The 14875-nt window shown below is 43.3% G+C and overlaps 1 protein-coding gene and 1 pseudogene across 1 annotated transcript; both read right to left on the reverse strand.

Moving 5' to 3' along the window:
- Window positions 1-293: 293 nt before the first annotated feature.
- LOC143135991 (protein adenylyltransferase SelO-1, mitochondrial-like) lies at window positions 294-8122 on the reverse strand (annotated as a pseudogene).
- A 1655-nt stretch (window positions 8123-9777) lies between these two features.
- Window positions 9778-13669, reverse strand: LOC143136789 (tetraspanin-7-like). Its single transcript, XM_076297464.1, has 2 exons — window positions 12564-13669; window positions 9778-9826 (listed from the first exon to the last, which is right to left on the reverse strand). The coding sequence occupies exons 1-2, from the start codon at window positions 13667-13669 to the stop codon at window positions 9778-9780; spliced, it is 1155 nt and encodes a 384-aa protein (XP_076153579.1).
- Between the last annotated feature and the right edge of the window lie 1206 nt (window positions 13670-14875).

Raw genomic sequence — 14875 nt, forward strand, 5'->3', positions numbered from 1 at the left:
GGTCTTTTATGCTGGAATAGTTTCTGAGTTGCTCAGTTTGTTGCTCAGTTTCATTTACTCAGTTTCTTCTCTGCTACGTAGCGCTGTGTGACATGTAAAAGATTGAACTAATATTGGAATTACTGTGTGGCACCACAGTTAACTACAATGAATGACTGATGTCACACAATAACCCAGTTGTCCAAAGTGGTGCCTCTGTATCCATTGCAGGAGACATAAGCATAATTCCATAATAAAACAGTGGCACCAACAAGTATATGTATTTATGACAAAACAGAAGCAGACACAAAATATATGAATATATGGTGTATTTGCATTCAGCATTACAGATTTACATACTGAACAAGTCTCTAGTCCAGAAATCAGTGAGCTTTCTTCAACTTCATTAGTATGAGCATTATTTAAGGTTGTTATTTAGGTCAATTTAGGTCCATACATATTTAAGCTTAACATAAAAAGGTATGTTTTATAGACTTTCCTTGTCATGACAGATGTAGTACTGCAAGCATGATTCAAGTACTATAGTGACTAGATGTAAACAGTATAATGACACATACCGAAAATTGAGGCGCTGACGACGTTGTAAAGTACAGCAATTAGGGCTGTCAAAATAACTGATTAATTTCGATTAATTAATTTGAGAAAAAATAACTGATTAAAAAAATTAGTGCAGATTAATCGATTCCGTATGACCTTTGACCCCGAGCTGTTCTAGTCAGTAAAAATTAGACTGTAAAATGAAGGAGAGAGAAGAAAATGTGCTGCCTGGATCATTGATTGGAACATTTACTTTTAAAAAACGGCCTGATGGTGTTGATAAAAATAAAATGTTGAAAATAAAGTCCTTTGCAATGTCTGCAAGTGTTGACATTGAGGGGAGTGTTAATTTATTTTCATTGTGTCCCCTAGGTTATATCTGTGGCCTGAAATGCCTTGTATGTGAAAAAAAAAATTCTTCCCGAAGCACTTTTGAATTTATTTCCTCAGCATATTAGGTCATATCATAGATTATTATGGCCATTATTTGAACAGTGAAAATAATAATAAAAGAGGTTTTGAACTTTAATGTCACTAATGCTGATTATTCAATGATTCATTTGAATTTAAATATTTAAAATACTTTCACAGCAAAAATTATATATTCGATTAATTTAGATTAATTAATCACAGAGTATGTAATTAATTAGATAATTTTTAATCGATTGACAGCCCGAACAGCAATACAAGAGCTAAGAACTTCAGAAAATCAGTAATTCTGATATTGCATGCTGTACCTAGATGGTTATGTGTTTGTGTGCATGTATAAAAGCTTAAACAGAACAGAAACACCCTTGTCCATCATGTTCAGACCTGTCACTGTCGACTGGTGGTCTGAGCAGTCATTTTCAACCACAGAAATGCCGAGTTTTGTGTACACAAGCAAGAGCACAAACCCAACCATGTGAAGTTGTATGGCATGTGCACACAGTGGACAGTCACAGGAAATGACCCGTCCACATCACAGTTGTCATCAAACGTATTACAATTCAAATCAAATATTTGGATACAAAGTGCCAGTACACACTTCAAAGTATTCACAGCAATAACACATTTGACATCTCTGCTTCAGATACACAGTCTCTATGCATAATGTGATTACAAGGGTTTCCTGCCAGCTGCCTCACCTCCCATGATAACTGCAGACTGACTGGGAGAAGGGAAAAGAAAAAAAGAGATGTTTATCATATAAACTCTCTTTATTCTTGCTGTTGATAGACCCCCCCGCCAAGGGAAAAATTCAGTCAAACCATCTTTCTCCTGAGACCCATGGCATTTGCACATAATAATAACTTCCTCAAATGCCTTGACTGAATTCAACCACCAGTGTCAGCCTCAACATACGTGACCTTGGTGACTAGCACAAGTAGGCTGATGCTGGATCAGTACCGACCGGGATACAGTCTACTACCTCAGCACCTTCTCTGCAATCAGCTGGGGTTGGGGAGGGCCTATGAGGATCATGTAACGCAGACCTCCCTCGCCCAAGAGGGCGGCTTGCTGTCATAGGGGAGGCAACGTGCCACTGAGTCTGGATCCTTCCCGTTACGCTCCACTTCGGCTCCACCTGGTCCGCCAACACCACACGTCCCTTGATGAGCTTGCCCAAGCCAGCCAGGATGTTCCACACCAGGCTGTGCGGAGTAAGGCCTCTCAAGAAGCTTCAGAACCCGCTGAACCTACAAGCACCAAATTTTACATTTTACTCAGTTTTTTAAAAGTCAGAAAGAGATGAAGTCTGGTCTCAGTTCTCTATGGTTTTAATAAACTAAAGTGAGTAAAAAAAAAAATAGACACTAAAGCGGATTTAGTATCTGACCTCTGAGAAGTCTCCTTTCTCTGCAGCTTCAATTGCATTCTGGGCAATGTAGTTGCGAAGAATGAACCGTGGGTTGGTGCTGTCCATAGTTTGGATCCTCTTCATGTTTAGTCTCTCCACATTGGGCTTGTCACAGCCCTTCTCACACTCACGTGCCAACCTCCTCCTATGCAAGTTCAAAGAGGAAATGCAAAACAAAACATGCCATTCATAACATATCTCTACATCTTTCTCTGTACAATGTTGCTCACAAAAGCCTACAACGGGCACCAGAGTTTGCATGTCGCCTAACCTGTATCGCTGGATCCACCGGAGCCAGTCGCCCCTCTGCTTGGCCGCCAGATCCTCCTTGTTGGTCTCCAGCAGCTCCTTCAGCCTGCCGAGCTTCCGCAGCTGCTTGGCCACCTCCGGCTTGCTGGCCATGATGCTGAACATGGCTGGGTTAGCCTGGCTCATGGAGAGCATCATCTCCAACTCACTGCACACAGAATGCCGGACAGGGGAGAGGTGGAGAATGATAAGATGAAGTATACAGTGATCTTGTGTCTGAAGTGGTGAGCAGCTGTGTGCATATGGCAAAGCTACTTCATTTCCATTACCTAGGCCATTGGTTCCCAAAGACTAGGTCGCAACTTACTCACATTCCTTATTTATTCGGATTTAAAACGCACTACAGTGCATTATATTAGGCTACAATTTAAATGGACATTTTAAACGCTATTATTTCCTCTCGTTTTCCACCTCGTGAACTCTACTAGGCTAGCCTAGAGTGAAATGAAGTGAAATGGGTCGCGATGGTCTGTAATTTTTAAAAAGTGGGTCCCCAGAAAAAGGTTTGGGAACCACTGAACTAGACTAGTCAAAAGGCTGTGCACTGGTCATTGGGAAACACTGAACTAGACTAGTCAAAAGGCTGTGCACTGGTCATTAAAACCGGTCAAAATAGCAGTAGTAGCACAGTCGTAGTAATAGTAAAGCAGCAGTTTTGTTTTGTTTTTTTGATCGAATAAAAGCTACACTCTACTAAGACACTAACAAAGCGTACTCTGCACACTTTGTCATTCATAGACAATGCTATTTATAAGAATGGGAATATGACCCTTCCTAGTATAACCAAGTGGATGGGAGGGCGGTTTAATGAACACAAGGGCTTCTCTCAGTTTTAAGTAGCAACTATTTTTGTTTTCAGGGATGCAATTAGTGCCAGGTGAACAAAGAAACTCTTATCAGTGTTTTCACATGGCTACTTGAGATGAGAGACTGACAAACACAGACAGGCATTGTTGGCTCAGCAAGCTCAGTAAACCTGACACTACAGTAAGAACCTACCAATTCTCCAGTTGTGATTGTCTTGCTATGCACTGCAAGCATTGTATTGAAAGGAAGACAAGGTATCATTAGCATATTGCATATAAACAGCATATTCTCAATTACACTTTCCAGAACATTTAAGTTTTTACTTCATTTCTATGCACAATTGGCAAATGTGTTATTTACTGGCGACTTCTAACATATATTTCAACATTTCTAAAATGTTACAAATATACTAAGTCACTTTTGTGAACACTGATTTCACTAATAGTGACAATCTAGGCTACATCTGAGTAGTAGTCAGTAGAGTCTTAATTACAACCAATTTAGTTCAAGCCTAAGTTCAGCCGGGTCATGGACCATTCTAAGAGGGTGCTATCATCCACCATGGTCATGGACCATTCTAAGAGTGTGCTATCATCCACCATGGTCATGGACCATTCTAAGAGTGTGCTATCATCCACCATGGTCATGGACCATTCTAAGAGTGTGCTATCATCCACCATGGTCATGGACCATTCTAAGAGGGTGCTATCATCCACCATGGTCATGGACCATTCTAAGAATGTGCTATCATCCACCATGGTAATGGACCATTCTAAGAGTGTGCTATCATCCACCATGGTCATGGACCATTCTAAGAGTGTGCCATCATCCACCATGGTCATGGACCATTCTAAGAGTGTGCCATCATCCACCATGGTCATGGACCATTCTAAGAGTGTGCCATCATCCACCATGGTCATGGACCATTCTAAGAGTGTGCCATCATCCACCATGGTCATGGACCATTCTAAGAGTGTGCCATCATCCACCATGGTAATGGACCATTCTAAGAGTGTGCTATCATCCACCATGGTTCCCTGCCCTCACCGGGGCTCCATGGTGGGATGGTTGGCCACCTTGAGCTCCTCCATTGGGGCACCCTGTTCCAGCAGGAGTCCCACCACCCGCTCCACAGTGGCCTCCTCCGCCTCGCCCTCCATGGGCCACGGCACCTGGCTCAGGAGGCGGAATGTGTTGGTGAAGTCAGCACCTTATGAGATGAGATGAGATGAGATGAGATGAGAGAGAGACGGAGAGAGAGAGTGATAGAGAGAGAGAATGAAAAACAAAAAACATGGATGACACAAAGGGAGAGATATGAAGAGCAGTGACATGAAGCACACGGTCACCAAATCTAGGCAATGAAAGAACATGTAAAGCTACTATCTATCTCCCCTGGGTACTGTCTCCCCTCCCCTGTCTTATGCCTAATATTTCAGATGACTCAGCGTGCACAGTGTACACACCCTCTTTGCCAAGTAAAACAACCCTCTCCAAAGTACGTAGTCTCTTCTTTCAATTTTACAACCACTTTTTGAAGGCCGAACACATTTGAAGTGTACAAAAGAATGATAACCTGCTTCACCCTGTTAAAGTACTTATGTCATCCTTAATCTTCATAGTGTGTCTGCCCCACACACATTCATTCTAATACTAATACCTGTGTTGTACATTGTCTCTAGCAGGTCTTCCACCAGCTCCTGGTCCTCTGGCTCCTCACGCTGGAGGAGGCCCAGCTTCTTCCTCATGTTGCCCATGTAGAAGCGCTCGTACATGGGCATGTAGTCATCAAGGATGGCCCCAGCTTGCGACCCCTGTAACTCTTTCCCAAGAGCCTCTGCCAGGCGGACAAGGTTCCAGCGACAGACGTGCGGTTGAGCCTCGTAAGTGTAGCGTTTTCTCTTGTCTGAGGCATTGCATGCAAACTCAGGGTCAAACCTGACAGAGGGAGCAAAACAAAATGAACAGACAATCCTATGTTATGTGCCAAGTTAATCTCTGAATTGTTCCCAATGAAGACCAATATTTGTACTACATTAATAAGAAAAGTATTATTGTTTAGAACTGGATTAACGTATTGTGCAGTGCAAGCTACAAAATACCTATCCATGAAGCCAAAAGGACCATAGTCTATAGTGAGACCCAGGATGCTCATGTTGTCGGTGTTGAGTACACCATGGCAGAAGCCCACACTCTGCCACAAGGCCACCAGCTTGGCTGTCCTCATGCTCACCTAAAATAACATGATGTCATAAAATGGACATATACATTTCAAACATGCAAACAAAGATCCTTGATTGCTAGCTCCGCTTGAACCCTCTCTGATGCAAACATAGTCTGGAGAATTCCTGATGCATATATATATTTATGACATCAAAATATCACAGGCTCTGTATGGAGCATTATACATTATATTTATTGCTAGTTTGTATGCATGTTATACTTAATGGAGACATGCCATTTAAAATAAACAATTAAGTACATAAAACAAGTTTGGTTTCATGGTTAAATGTTGTGATTTGTTATTTTTTAGCATACCATTTCTTCCTACCTCTTTGAAGAAGGCTGCATTTCTCTCCTTGCGATCTGAATGGCTCTTCTGGATGTTGGGGTAGAAGGTCTCGATCACATAATCCAGCAGCTGGGCCCGGATGTCATGGCGACCCACACTGGGGCCCTGCCTGTTGGTGAAGTCATCAACAGGGTGGAAGATCTCAAATGACCCGAACCTGGGTAAACAAATGACAACAGATTTGTTTATTTACTTATTTGTTTTCAAAACGGTGCATGGTAAATTTTAGTTTCAAGGATGTATACGAGTTCATTAAAATGGGCTTGCATAACTTCAGTGACATAAATTGCTCTAAATGTGTTGCAGTGAGATGCAGCATTCTGATTTAGAAGACAAATATACTCGCCATTTTTATAGCTGCCTCTGTGCCAGATCCAAATGCCTTGTCCAATATTTGATCTGACAGTAGCAATAAATCTTGAGAAGCTCACTCGTAGCTGCAAACAGCTTTATGCTCTTGTTGCCCAGTGACATTTTGGACATTACAAAATCATTGCCCTGCAGTACTGCAGCAAAATACCAGGCCCAGCTCAGCTTTTAGCTTTCCACTGGATCCAGAACAGGTAAGCAAAGTGACCCTTCACCTGATGAATGTCGGGGCGATGCGCAGGACCACTGAGCACCTCTCAGGCTGTGGGTTTCCACTGTAGAAAACATCCCGCATCACGTAGGTGTCAGAGGTCAGGAGGGAGCCTGCACGGGTAGTGGGCACTCCCAGGGCAAACATGGCTTCACTGCACAGAAACTCACGAATGCTGGAGCGCAACACTTTACGCCCATCTGACTGCCTGCATCACAGGGAGAATAAGCTAGTCAAAGTAATAGCAACCAGCTTTACTGATGATAGATGCCAATTGTGTTGACGATCTGTAAATAATGCATTACATTTAAAAGAAAGATCTTTTTTTCCACTGAGTGAGAGGCAGTGTGATATTTCTTGTGCAAGGAGAGCACAATGTGCCTAATCCATTAAGCAGCTCCAGAATGGAGGCAGGCTGCCACATGCTGGCGATTAGGGTATTAGGGCCAAATGGGTAAGGTTCTAGAATGTCTTGAGAACTGTCAGTATTATTCATGAATAGGCCTACATTTTTTTTTATCTTCTGAAAAAAGGCTAACTAACTATGCAGTTAAAATCAACCTGTAGCCAAGCAGTAAATAAAGAAATATTGAGACAAACTGAATTTAGCACTAACATCACAAACCTATAAAAATCAAAAAAAAAACAAAAAAAAACATCAGCATTAACTTTTTCGTGGTTTGAATGAGAGCCTACGTAGGCCTACTGAACACAGTACCTGGAGTATGGTGTCAGTCCAGCCCCTTTAACTTGGATTTCCCATCGTCCACACGGGTTGTCATGATTTTGGCCACGGGATTCCACTTCGCCTAAATAGCAGACCGCTCCATCACCCAGCTGTCCAGCAAACTGACCGAACTGGTGACCGCAATAGCAATGAGCAGCGGGCTCGGAACCTGGCATCAGTTTCGAGCCACTGAGGTACTCTGCACCATGAGAGTCTCTCAATACATCCTCTGCACTCAGTCCCAGCAAAGACAAAGCTGGTTCCGACACTGCCACAAATTTGGGGTTGTCAAGCGACTGCGGCGTAACTCGAGAGAAACAGGCCCCTTTCACGATCCTCGACCCGGGTTCCCTCGATGAATCCACAGGTAGTGTTCGCAAAACAACATTATTAAAAGCGAGACGTTCAAGAGGTGTACGACTGAGCACGGAGCCCATGAGGTCCATGTCGAGAGTGGAAAACACCACTCAAATGCTGACCTCCTCTGGATTACTATTGTGCGTAGCCTAGGCTATGAGTGCAGAGGTCTACGACCGAAAAAAAATAACCCTCAGCTGCTGCTGCAGTTTAGAGGAGGATTAATCCTCTCAAGCACCTGGCACAATGCATTTGCGCGAGAACGAGACGGTTTTGTGACATGTAAGATATGTAACGTGTCTAAATAGTTGCCGACTCATAATTAATCATTCATCCGATCCTTCCAAACCAAACAGTGTAAAAGTCCAAACAACATACTCTTTGACATCCACCTTTTTTGTTTGGTGTAACTTGTTATTGTATCCTGTGTGAAACAGAGACCGAGAAATGAAAGGTGCCATTTGTTCTCCAACCCGTTCGTATCTAGCCTAGGCTATTTAAATTAGATTCAACTTTATTGTCATCGTGCACAATACAAAGCCAACGAAATGCAGTTTGCGTCTAACCAGAATGGCAAAAAAGCAGAAAAGTGCAATGTGATAGAATACAAAGTATAGACAGGTGATGCATAGGCAGGACAAGAATAAAGTACAGTGTAGACAGTAGTATGCAATAGGTTTACAGAGGATGGTTTAGAGTAATATAAATTAGATATAAATATGTGCAGTGTATCAGAGCAGAATAAATATGGCAACTAAATGAACAATGTGAACAACATGTACAGATGTGCAATGTAGTAGCAGTAAGAATAATATAGAGATATGCACTGTATTAACAGAATATATTATGAGAAAAAACAGAATAAATATGGTAGTATGAACCATATAGACATATATGTACAGTATGTACAGCTATGTGCAGTGTGGTTACACAGTACCATTGTAGTGCAGATACAGTATTATAAGAGTATTAAGAATATGTATGTGCAGGATGGATAGTATGAAGAGCACTAGAATAAGGCTATGTATGAGTGTAATTAAAGTATGTATTTGTAAATAAATAGAATACTATGGGTGGAATTGTCCTCAGAGGGTCTCATTGTTGTCCCTTTTTCAGTGGAGCATGATTTCAATGATATGGAGCATGATTTCGATATAGAATAAATTACTAGCCTAATAATGCAAACAGAGTAGTAGTCTACAAGTGAGGTGTTTAATTATGGCCTTCCATACATACCCAATGTCAATGCCACTGTTACCACTGAAGCTTTTGTGTGAATAGTATTTGCTTTTTCGAGTGTCAATTTGTGTGTATTGTCTTGACAAAGTGTATTTGTGCGACTATTATTAGGGGTCCAAGTACACAAGTTGTTCCCTGTAAACTTCTGAAACTAACACCAACTGTATTTCCATTTCCATGCCAACATTTTCCTGCCATTTTAAAAAATCTCCTCAGAGGCCATTCTTCCAAGTGGTAGGCTATACAACTACAGAATGACACCAACAATTGTTTTATTGGTGGCTCCTCTTCAGAGTTACACATCAGTAAAATGTATTTGCCCATAATGGTTCTAGAATCTATTATCATTACCTTCTCAGATAAAGTTCCAATCACAACCAAACCAAACACTAAATTCTGTGAAATGCCACACATGGAGGGTGCTAAAACTGCCACATGTCAAGATCTCAAGATTCGCTAATCGCTTCACGTGGAAATGTGTAATGTGGTGTGCTATACTTTGCCCCATTTCCTCAGTGACCTTTAACCTTTTCCTGCTTAAGCACTTATTCCATTTTGCTTGGACACCAATAATCACAGCTTGCATTTATATTTATTTATATAATAATAATAATAATAATAATAATAACAATAATGATGATAATAATAATAATGATAATAATAATATTATCAATTATGCTGTTTTTCTACACACATCTCAGCTGTCTCTCCAGCTACAGGCCTAAATGAAAAGCACAACAGTGTGTTCCCATAGATCTAACTCAGTCTCTTGAGAGTAAATGAGATGCTGTTTAGATGCCCATTACTCTTCAGCATGTCAGGCCACATAGAGTGGGAGACAATATTGGTCGCCTCTGCCTGAGACAATTTAGCACCTCGCTGCACATGGATTGGGGGGTTAGAGACATAAAAATGGGTTTGCTGCGTCAATGTCTCTTAAAACCAAGAGGATTTTATGGTTCTACTACCAGTTATTTGGGAAAGCGAGCAAGTGCACAACAAAACCATTCAGCTGCAGCTTCTATTTCAGTGTATCTTGAGTTTGGATTTTATATCTCTCACCCGCAATCAACTTCTGTGATCTACCTTGTTATGCTCAGTGAGTTAGAGCGATTTTGAATTTAAACCACATAACAATGATCTTGTTCAGTGCCTCTTTATGAGAGAGTAGGCGCGTTAACTTTCAGCTCTGTGACGGCTCCCACACACAGCTGCGTCAAAGATTGTTAAGGCGGAGCAAGATACTTCATCAGGAGCCACTTCCGGGAACCCGGATCGCACGAGGGGGGGGGGTCAAAATCCCCCTTTATGCAGAGCAGACTGCTCCATTGAAGTCTATGGGCATAGCTCAGAATTTTAGCACATATGCTAAGGTCTTAGTTCTATAGAGTTAGGAATGTGAATTTCGGGCACGTTTTCATGATCCTCAAACCCTTGTGAACATTTCAGGTACATTTTTAGCATTTTTGAGCATTCCAGTCTGGAGAAAATCGACTTTATATCAGGTGTGCGCCGGTTATTTATGCCGCTGCTGTTGGCGGTTTGCAGCGTACGCTCATCAATACGTCATCGACACGCCTCTTTATGCAGACAGGATTCGATCCCCATTTCGCGCCCATAGACATGAACTACGACGAAGTATCTTGCTCCGCCTTAACAATCTTTGGCTGCGTTCCGTCAATGCATGCCAGTGGGTGTTCCCGACGGTAGCTATGCAAATGACTTGAAGTAAAACCGTAATGTGATTGGTTGGTGCCGTCCGTAGATTGGCTTGATTGGCCGGTGCCGTCTGTCGGTGCAGCAACAGCTGAACTCCTCAACGCGAGCGGCGGGAGAAACGCGACGCGACGGACCCACAATTCAGTTCGGCAACGGATCACGTGAGCCCATGTAAAGTGAATGGGATGCGTCTCCAGCAACGCGAAGCACGCAGCTGTGTGTGGGAGCCGTGAGTCTGTAGATGCAGTAGATGTGTAGTGCAGTTATCCTGGCGGCCCTGGACATTTGAATTGATAGGAATGTTTTGGCCAAACTTGTCAGACCAGATCAATTTCAAGTCAAGGGAAAGCCCATGGCCACAGATCTTCGGCTCGCATATAGATTGATTTGATTTATTTATTTATGTATTTATTTATTTATTTTTGTTGGGGGGGGGGGGGGTAATATACCAAGTAATGAATATATAGTCTCTTAAACGAATGTTTACAAAATGTTTGGTGCACAGATTTAGAGGCTGGAGGGATAGGCTACTAGATGGCACAATCATACTACTAACCCAATTTGAGCCATTTTGTATTTTTTTATTCACATACAGCACATCCTTACAGTCTGCTGAACTGCAGATGTTTATCTTTCTCTTTCTCTTTTAAAGTTTTTTTTTTTTCTGTTGCTCACACAAATTCATTCCATGAGGTAAATGACCTCAGATAACTGTTTCCTTCATGTCATCAGTAGCCATCTGATACAGTATCTGATACATTTTATTTGATTTCAACGGCAATAATGTCAGCTAAGACAAGGACAAAAAGATTTGCACCATCCTGATATACAAGATAGATGTGTAGTGACCTCAGTGGCAAATCAAATTCTGATTTATTGTTATCCACAATCAATATGGGAAAAATATATGAATAATCAATTAATAATACACATGACAAGGTGATTCTTAAGTGGGATATACAATAAACAGATATTGATTTCCTTGGCATGTCTTGGCCTTGGCATGTCATTACGTTAACATTATTTCCATTTCTATAGCTATTGCAGTGGATAACAGCCGTATTGCACCTGAACAATTTTCATGATGCATATTTGTAAATTAAAGTAAAATATCACACACATTTATATACATTTCTTATAATACTCAATACAATTTCTACAGATAACTTGTATTTTCAAAGTAGTTATCAAATTAGTAATTGTTTTGTGACAATTAACAATATTTTGTTTTACATACCCAAAAGATGTCCCGTTGTGAATATCCCTTGTATTAATTAATCCCATATTCTCTTGTGTTGTGCTCTTAACTTTTTTGAGTGCTTCTTAAAGGATGTGTTATTATTCATTCACTATCTGAAATGCCTTAAGGATATAATACTTGAAGTAGCGTGAAACATACTCATTTGTAAGTCCATGCATAAATAACTATATACAGAAGTAAATCTGATAAAGGTCTTGGTTACCTTAGTGATAGTTCTATTTAGTTTTTTTCAAGTACAGTTGTTTTTGTGCTGTCTCTGCTGTCCTGTGTTATACAGTATTAACTCGAAACAATCAGAATCAGCAGGATAGAGATGTTGGCATTCCTTCAGTAGGCTATCTATCTAAAGTGTCCAAATGGATCAGGAATGGCTCATGGATATCTAACAATGGTTTCACAATAACGACAGCAATGACTGCAAACATATTAATGGTTTGTCCATTTGGTCGAGACTGTAGTTTGGAATTCAGGTGGTCAGGTGAATTTCGACCAGCTGTGCACTTCCATGGCACAGTCCTGAGGCACAGCCCTGTCCAGTTATGGTAGTGCGGAGGTCACAGGGATCCCAATGGGTACGCGACCCACACATGTTAATGAACTCCTGGTCGCTGTAACCGAGGTGCCAACCGGTTGGCGAGTAGGCATGCCAGTGTGATGCCTGCGACTTGGATGAAAGCCAGCCCAAGCACAGTTGCAGCGATGTGAAAGACATTGTCGTTGACAAAGCTGAACACCTTACGGAAGCATCCGTGCGGATGGATCCCAGCAGCTGCCGCCACTCCTTGGCTGCCCCCCTCCGGCAGCGGTCGGTTGCGACAGCCCTTACGTCGCACGCAGCAGCTGTCGGGCACCGACGTCCAGGTGATGTTCCCGGGCAACACTGCCGAGCCGCCAGAGAAATCTTGGGCTGCCCAGTCAGAGCTGAGCCAGTCGCGCCATCCCTCGGCCCCGCAGCACTCGAGCACCCTCTGAAGGCTGTCCAGGGCGTCAGCCCGACCGTCGTCCTCGCCGTAGGCTGCCACTGCCTGGTGCAGGCCACTGCGGAAGCCCCCGGCAATGTCCTCGCGGTAGAAGAGCCCGGAGAGGCCGGCGGCAAGCCCGCCCATCAGTGCGGCCAGCTGGAAGAAGCCATAGGCGCGTAGCAGGCATGGCAGGTTGGCGGCCACCCCCAGGCAGCCCAGGAATCCCCAGGCGGTGATGGCGGCGCCGGTGGCCAGGAGAATGAGCGGCGCGTTGGGGTAGCGGTTGGACGACAGCAGCATGTAGTCGGCCAGGGAGGCCTGTGCCCACACGCCCAGTGTGAAGATGGCCAGCCCGGCCGCCCAGAACATGCAGCTGAAGGCCAGCAGCGCCAGCCGCAGTAGGGGCATGACGCCCACCGCCCGGCAGCATGGTGGGGCATTGCCCACGTGGGCCACTGGGGGCGCCAGCGAGGCCTCGGAGCACAGCGACAAGGAGAGACGCTGCTGCTGCTGATGCTGCTGATGCTGTTGCAGCTGCTGTTGCAGCTGCTGAGGCTGCGAGTCCTGCTGATCCTGGAAGGGTGAGAGCAGGTATCCGGGGAGCGCCGACGGCCGGCGGGAGACTGCTGTAGGGGTGAGGAGGCTCGGACCCCTGGGCGAGGACAGCCGTCGTGCTGCGTGCTGCTCGCGCTCCCACTCGCTGGATCGGCATGGGCTCGGCCGCGCTGACAGCGAGTCGTAGGGCAGTGCACAGCTCATGGCCCCGGCTTTGGCTTTATCTACCTCCTCTCTCTCTCTTTCTCTCTCTCTCTCTTTCTCTCTCTATCTCTCTTTCTCTCTCTCTCTCTTATGCTCTCGCTCCTCCCTATTGCCCGATTCCCTTTGTTCCCGTGTCTTGTGCAGATGTCCCCCCCCCCTTCTCACTAACTATCAACACGACCAATCCCCTCCAGTCCCCCCAAGATTGTGCTTTATGGCTAGTTGTTAACCCCCCCTCACCATCACCTCACACCCTCATCTCACCGTAAATCTGCCAAGTGGAGGAGGAGAATGGCGGCGTTATCTTCGGCCACAGCAGCCCGTTTCCCTTTGCTGTGTTTAAAATGTTTATTCCGGCCATTCCTTCCACCTGCTTGCTCTCCAGTGTGCATCTCTATCCAAAAAAGCCTGATGTCCGTCTTTCTTTCTCTCACTCGTTCTTTCCTCTTTCTTTCGTTTTCTTTTCTTTCCGTTTGTCCTGCTGGACTGCACAACACATCGGTAAGAAAGGGAATGTGCCTCAACCAAATCCTTCCGGTGATTCGAGAGCCACTGGTCAGGATTTTAGTACCGTGCCTGAGCTGTTGGTTGAACCAGTGGATGTTAAAAAAAATGACTAGTTTGATGGTTAGATTATCATAACTCTTTAAACCCTGGACAGACCACTCTCTTATACATTTTTAGCCACTGATACCAATGTGGAAGACTGGTGATGTCATGGATCAATACTAGTCAAGGACATGTTCTGGTATTTCACTTTATTATACACCTTGAGATTAGATGGGGAAAGCGGCAGCCCCATAAAGAAATGTTGGTCATCCATTCTAAATCAGATGAGCTATGTTAGATGTTACAGAAATGCAAATCTTATTTAAGACTTACTGTCATGTTCTGGGTTCAATATTTAATAAAAGAATAATTACCATTTTGGCCTGCAATTTTGTTACACTAATGCACTCTAATTTTCCACCTAAATATTTATGGCCTGAAATAAATTACATTACAGACATTTGCGCTATAGTGCCATTTCCCTCATAGATTTCTATACCATAATGCAAACAGGATTGATTTTAAGCCATATTCATATCATGATTAAGAGGGCAGGGATATAATTAGCTAATCACACTAGGGTTGATTATATGGGCATTTAAAGGTGAGTGGATAGGAAATTTTGTTTGGTCCACGGTGCTTTCCCTATGACAATTA

The sequence above is a fragment of the Alosa pseudoharengus genome, unplaced genomic scaffold (genome assembly GCF_046254945.1).
Source record: "Alosa pseudoharengus isolate Yale_2024_CS ecotype anadromous, Long Island Sound unplaced genomic scaffold, YU_APseudo_1.1 YU_APseudo_1.1_scf_20, whole genome shotgun sequence".
Classification (NCBI taxonomy): Eukaryota; Metazoa; Chordata; class Actinopteri; order Clupeiformes; family Clupeidae; genus Alosa; species Alosa pseudoharengus.

Bases quoted from the DNA above. Each gene is read 5' to 3' on its own strand.
- LOC143136789 (XM_076297464.1), bottom strand. From the start codon at position 13,669: ATGAGCTGTGCACTGCCCTACGACTCGCTGTCAGCGCGGCCGAGCCCA. The intron at 9,827-12,563 runs GTTACAGCGACC...AAATTGTCTCAG, and splicing joins GCCAACCGGTTGGCACCTCG to GCAGAGGCGACCAATATTGT.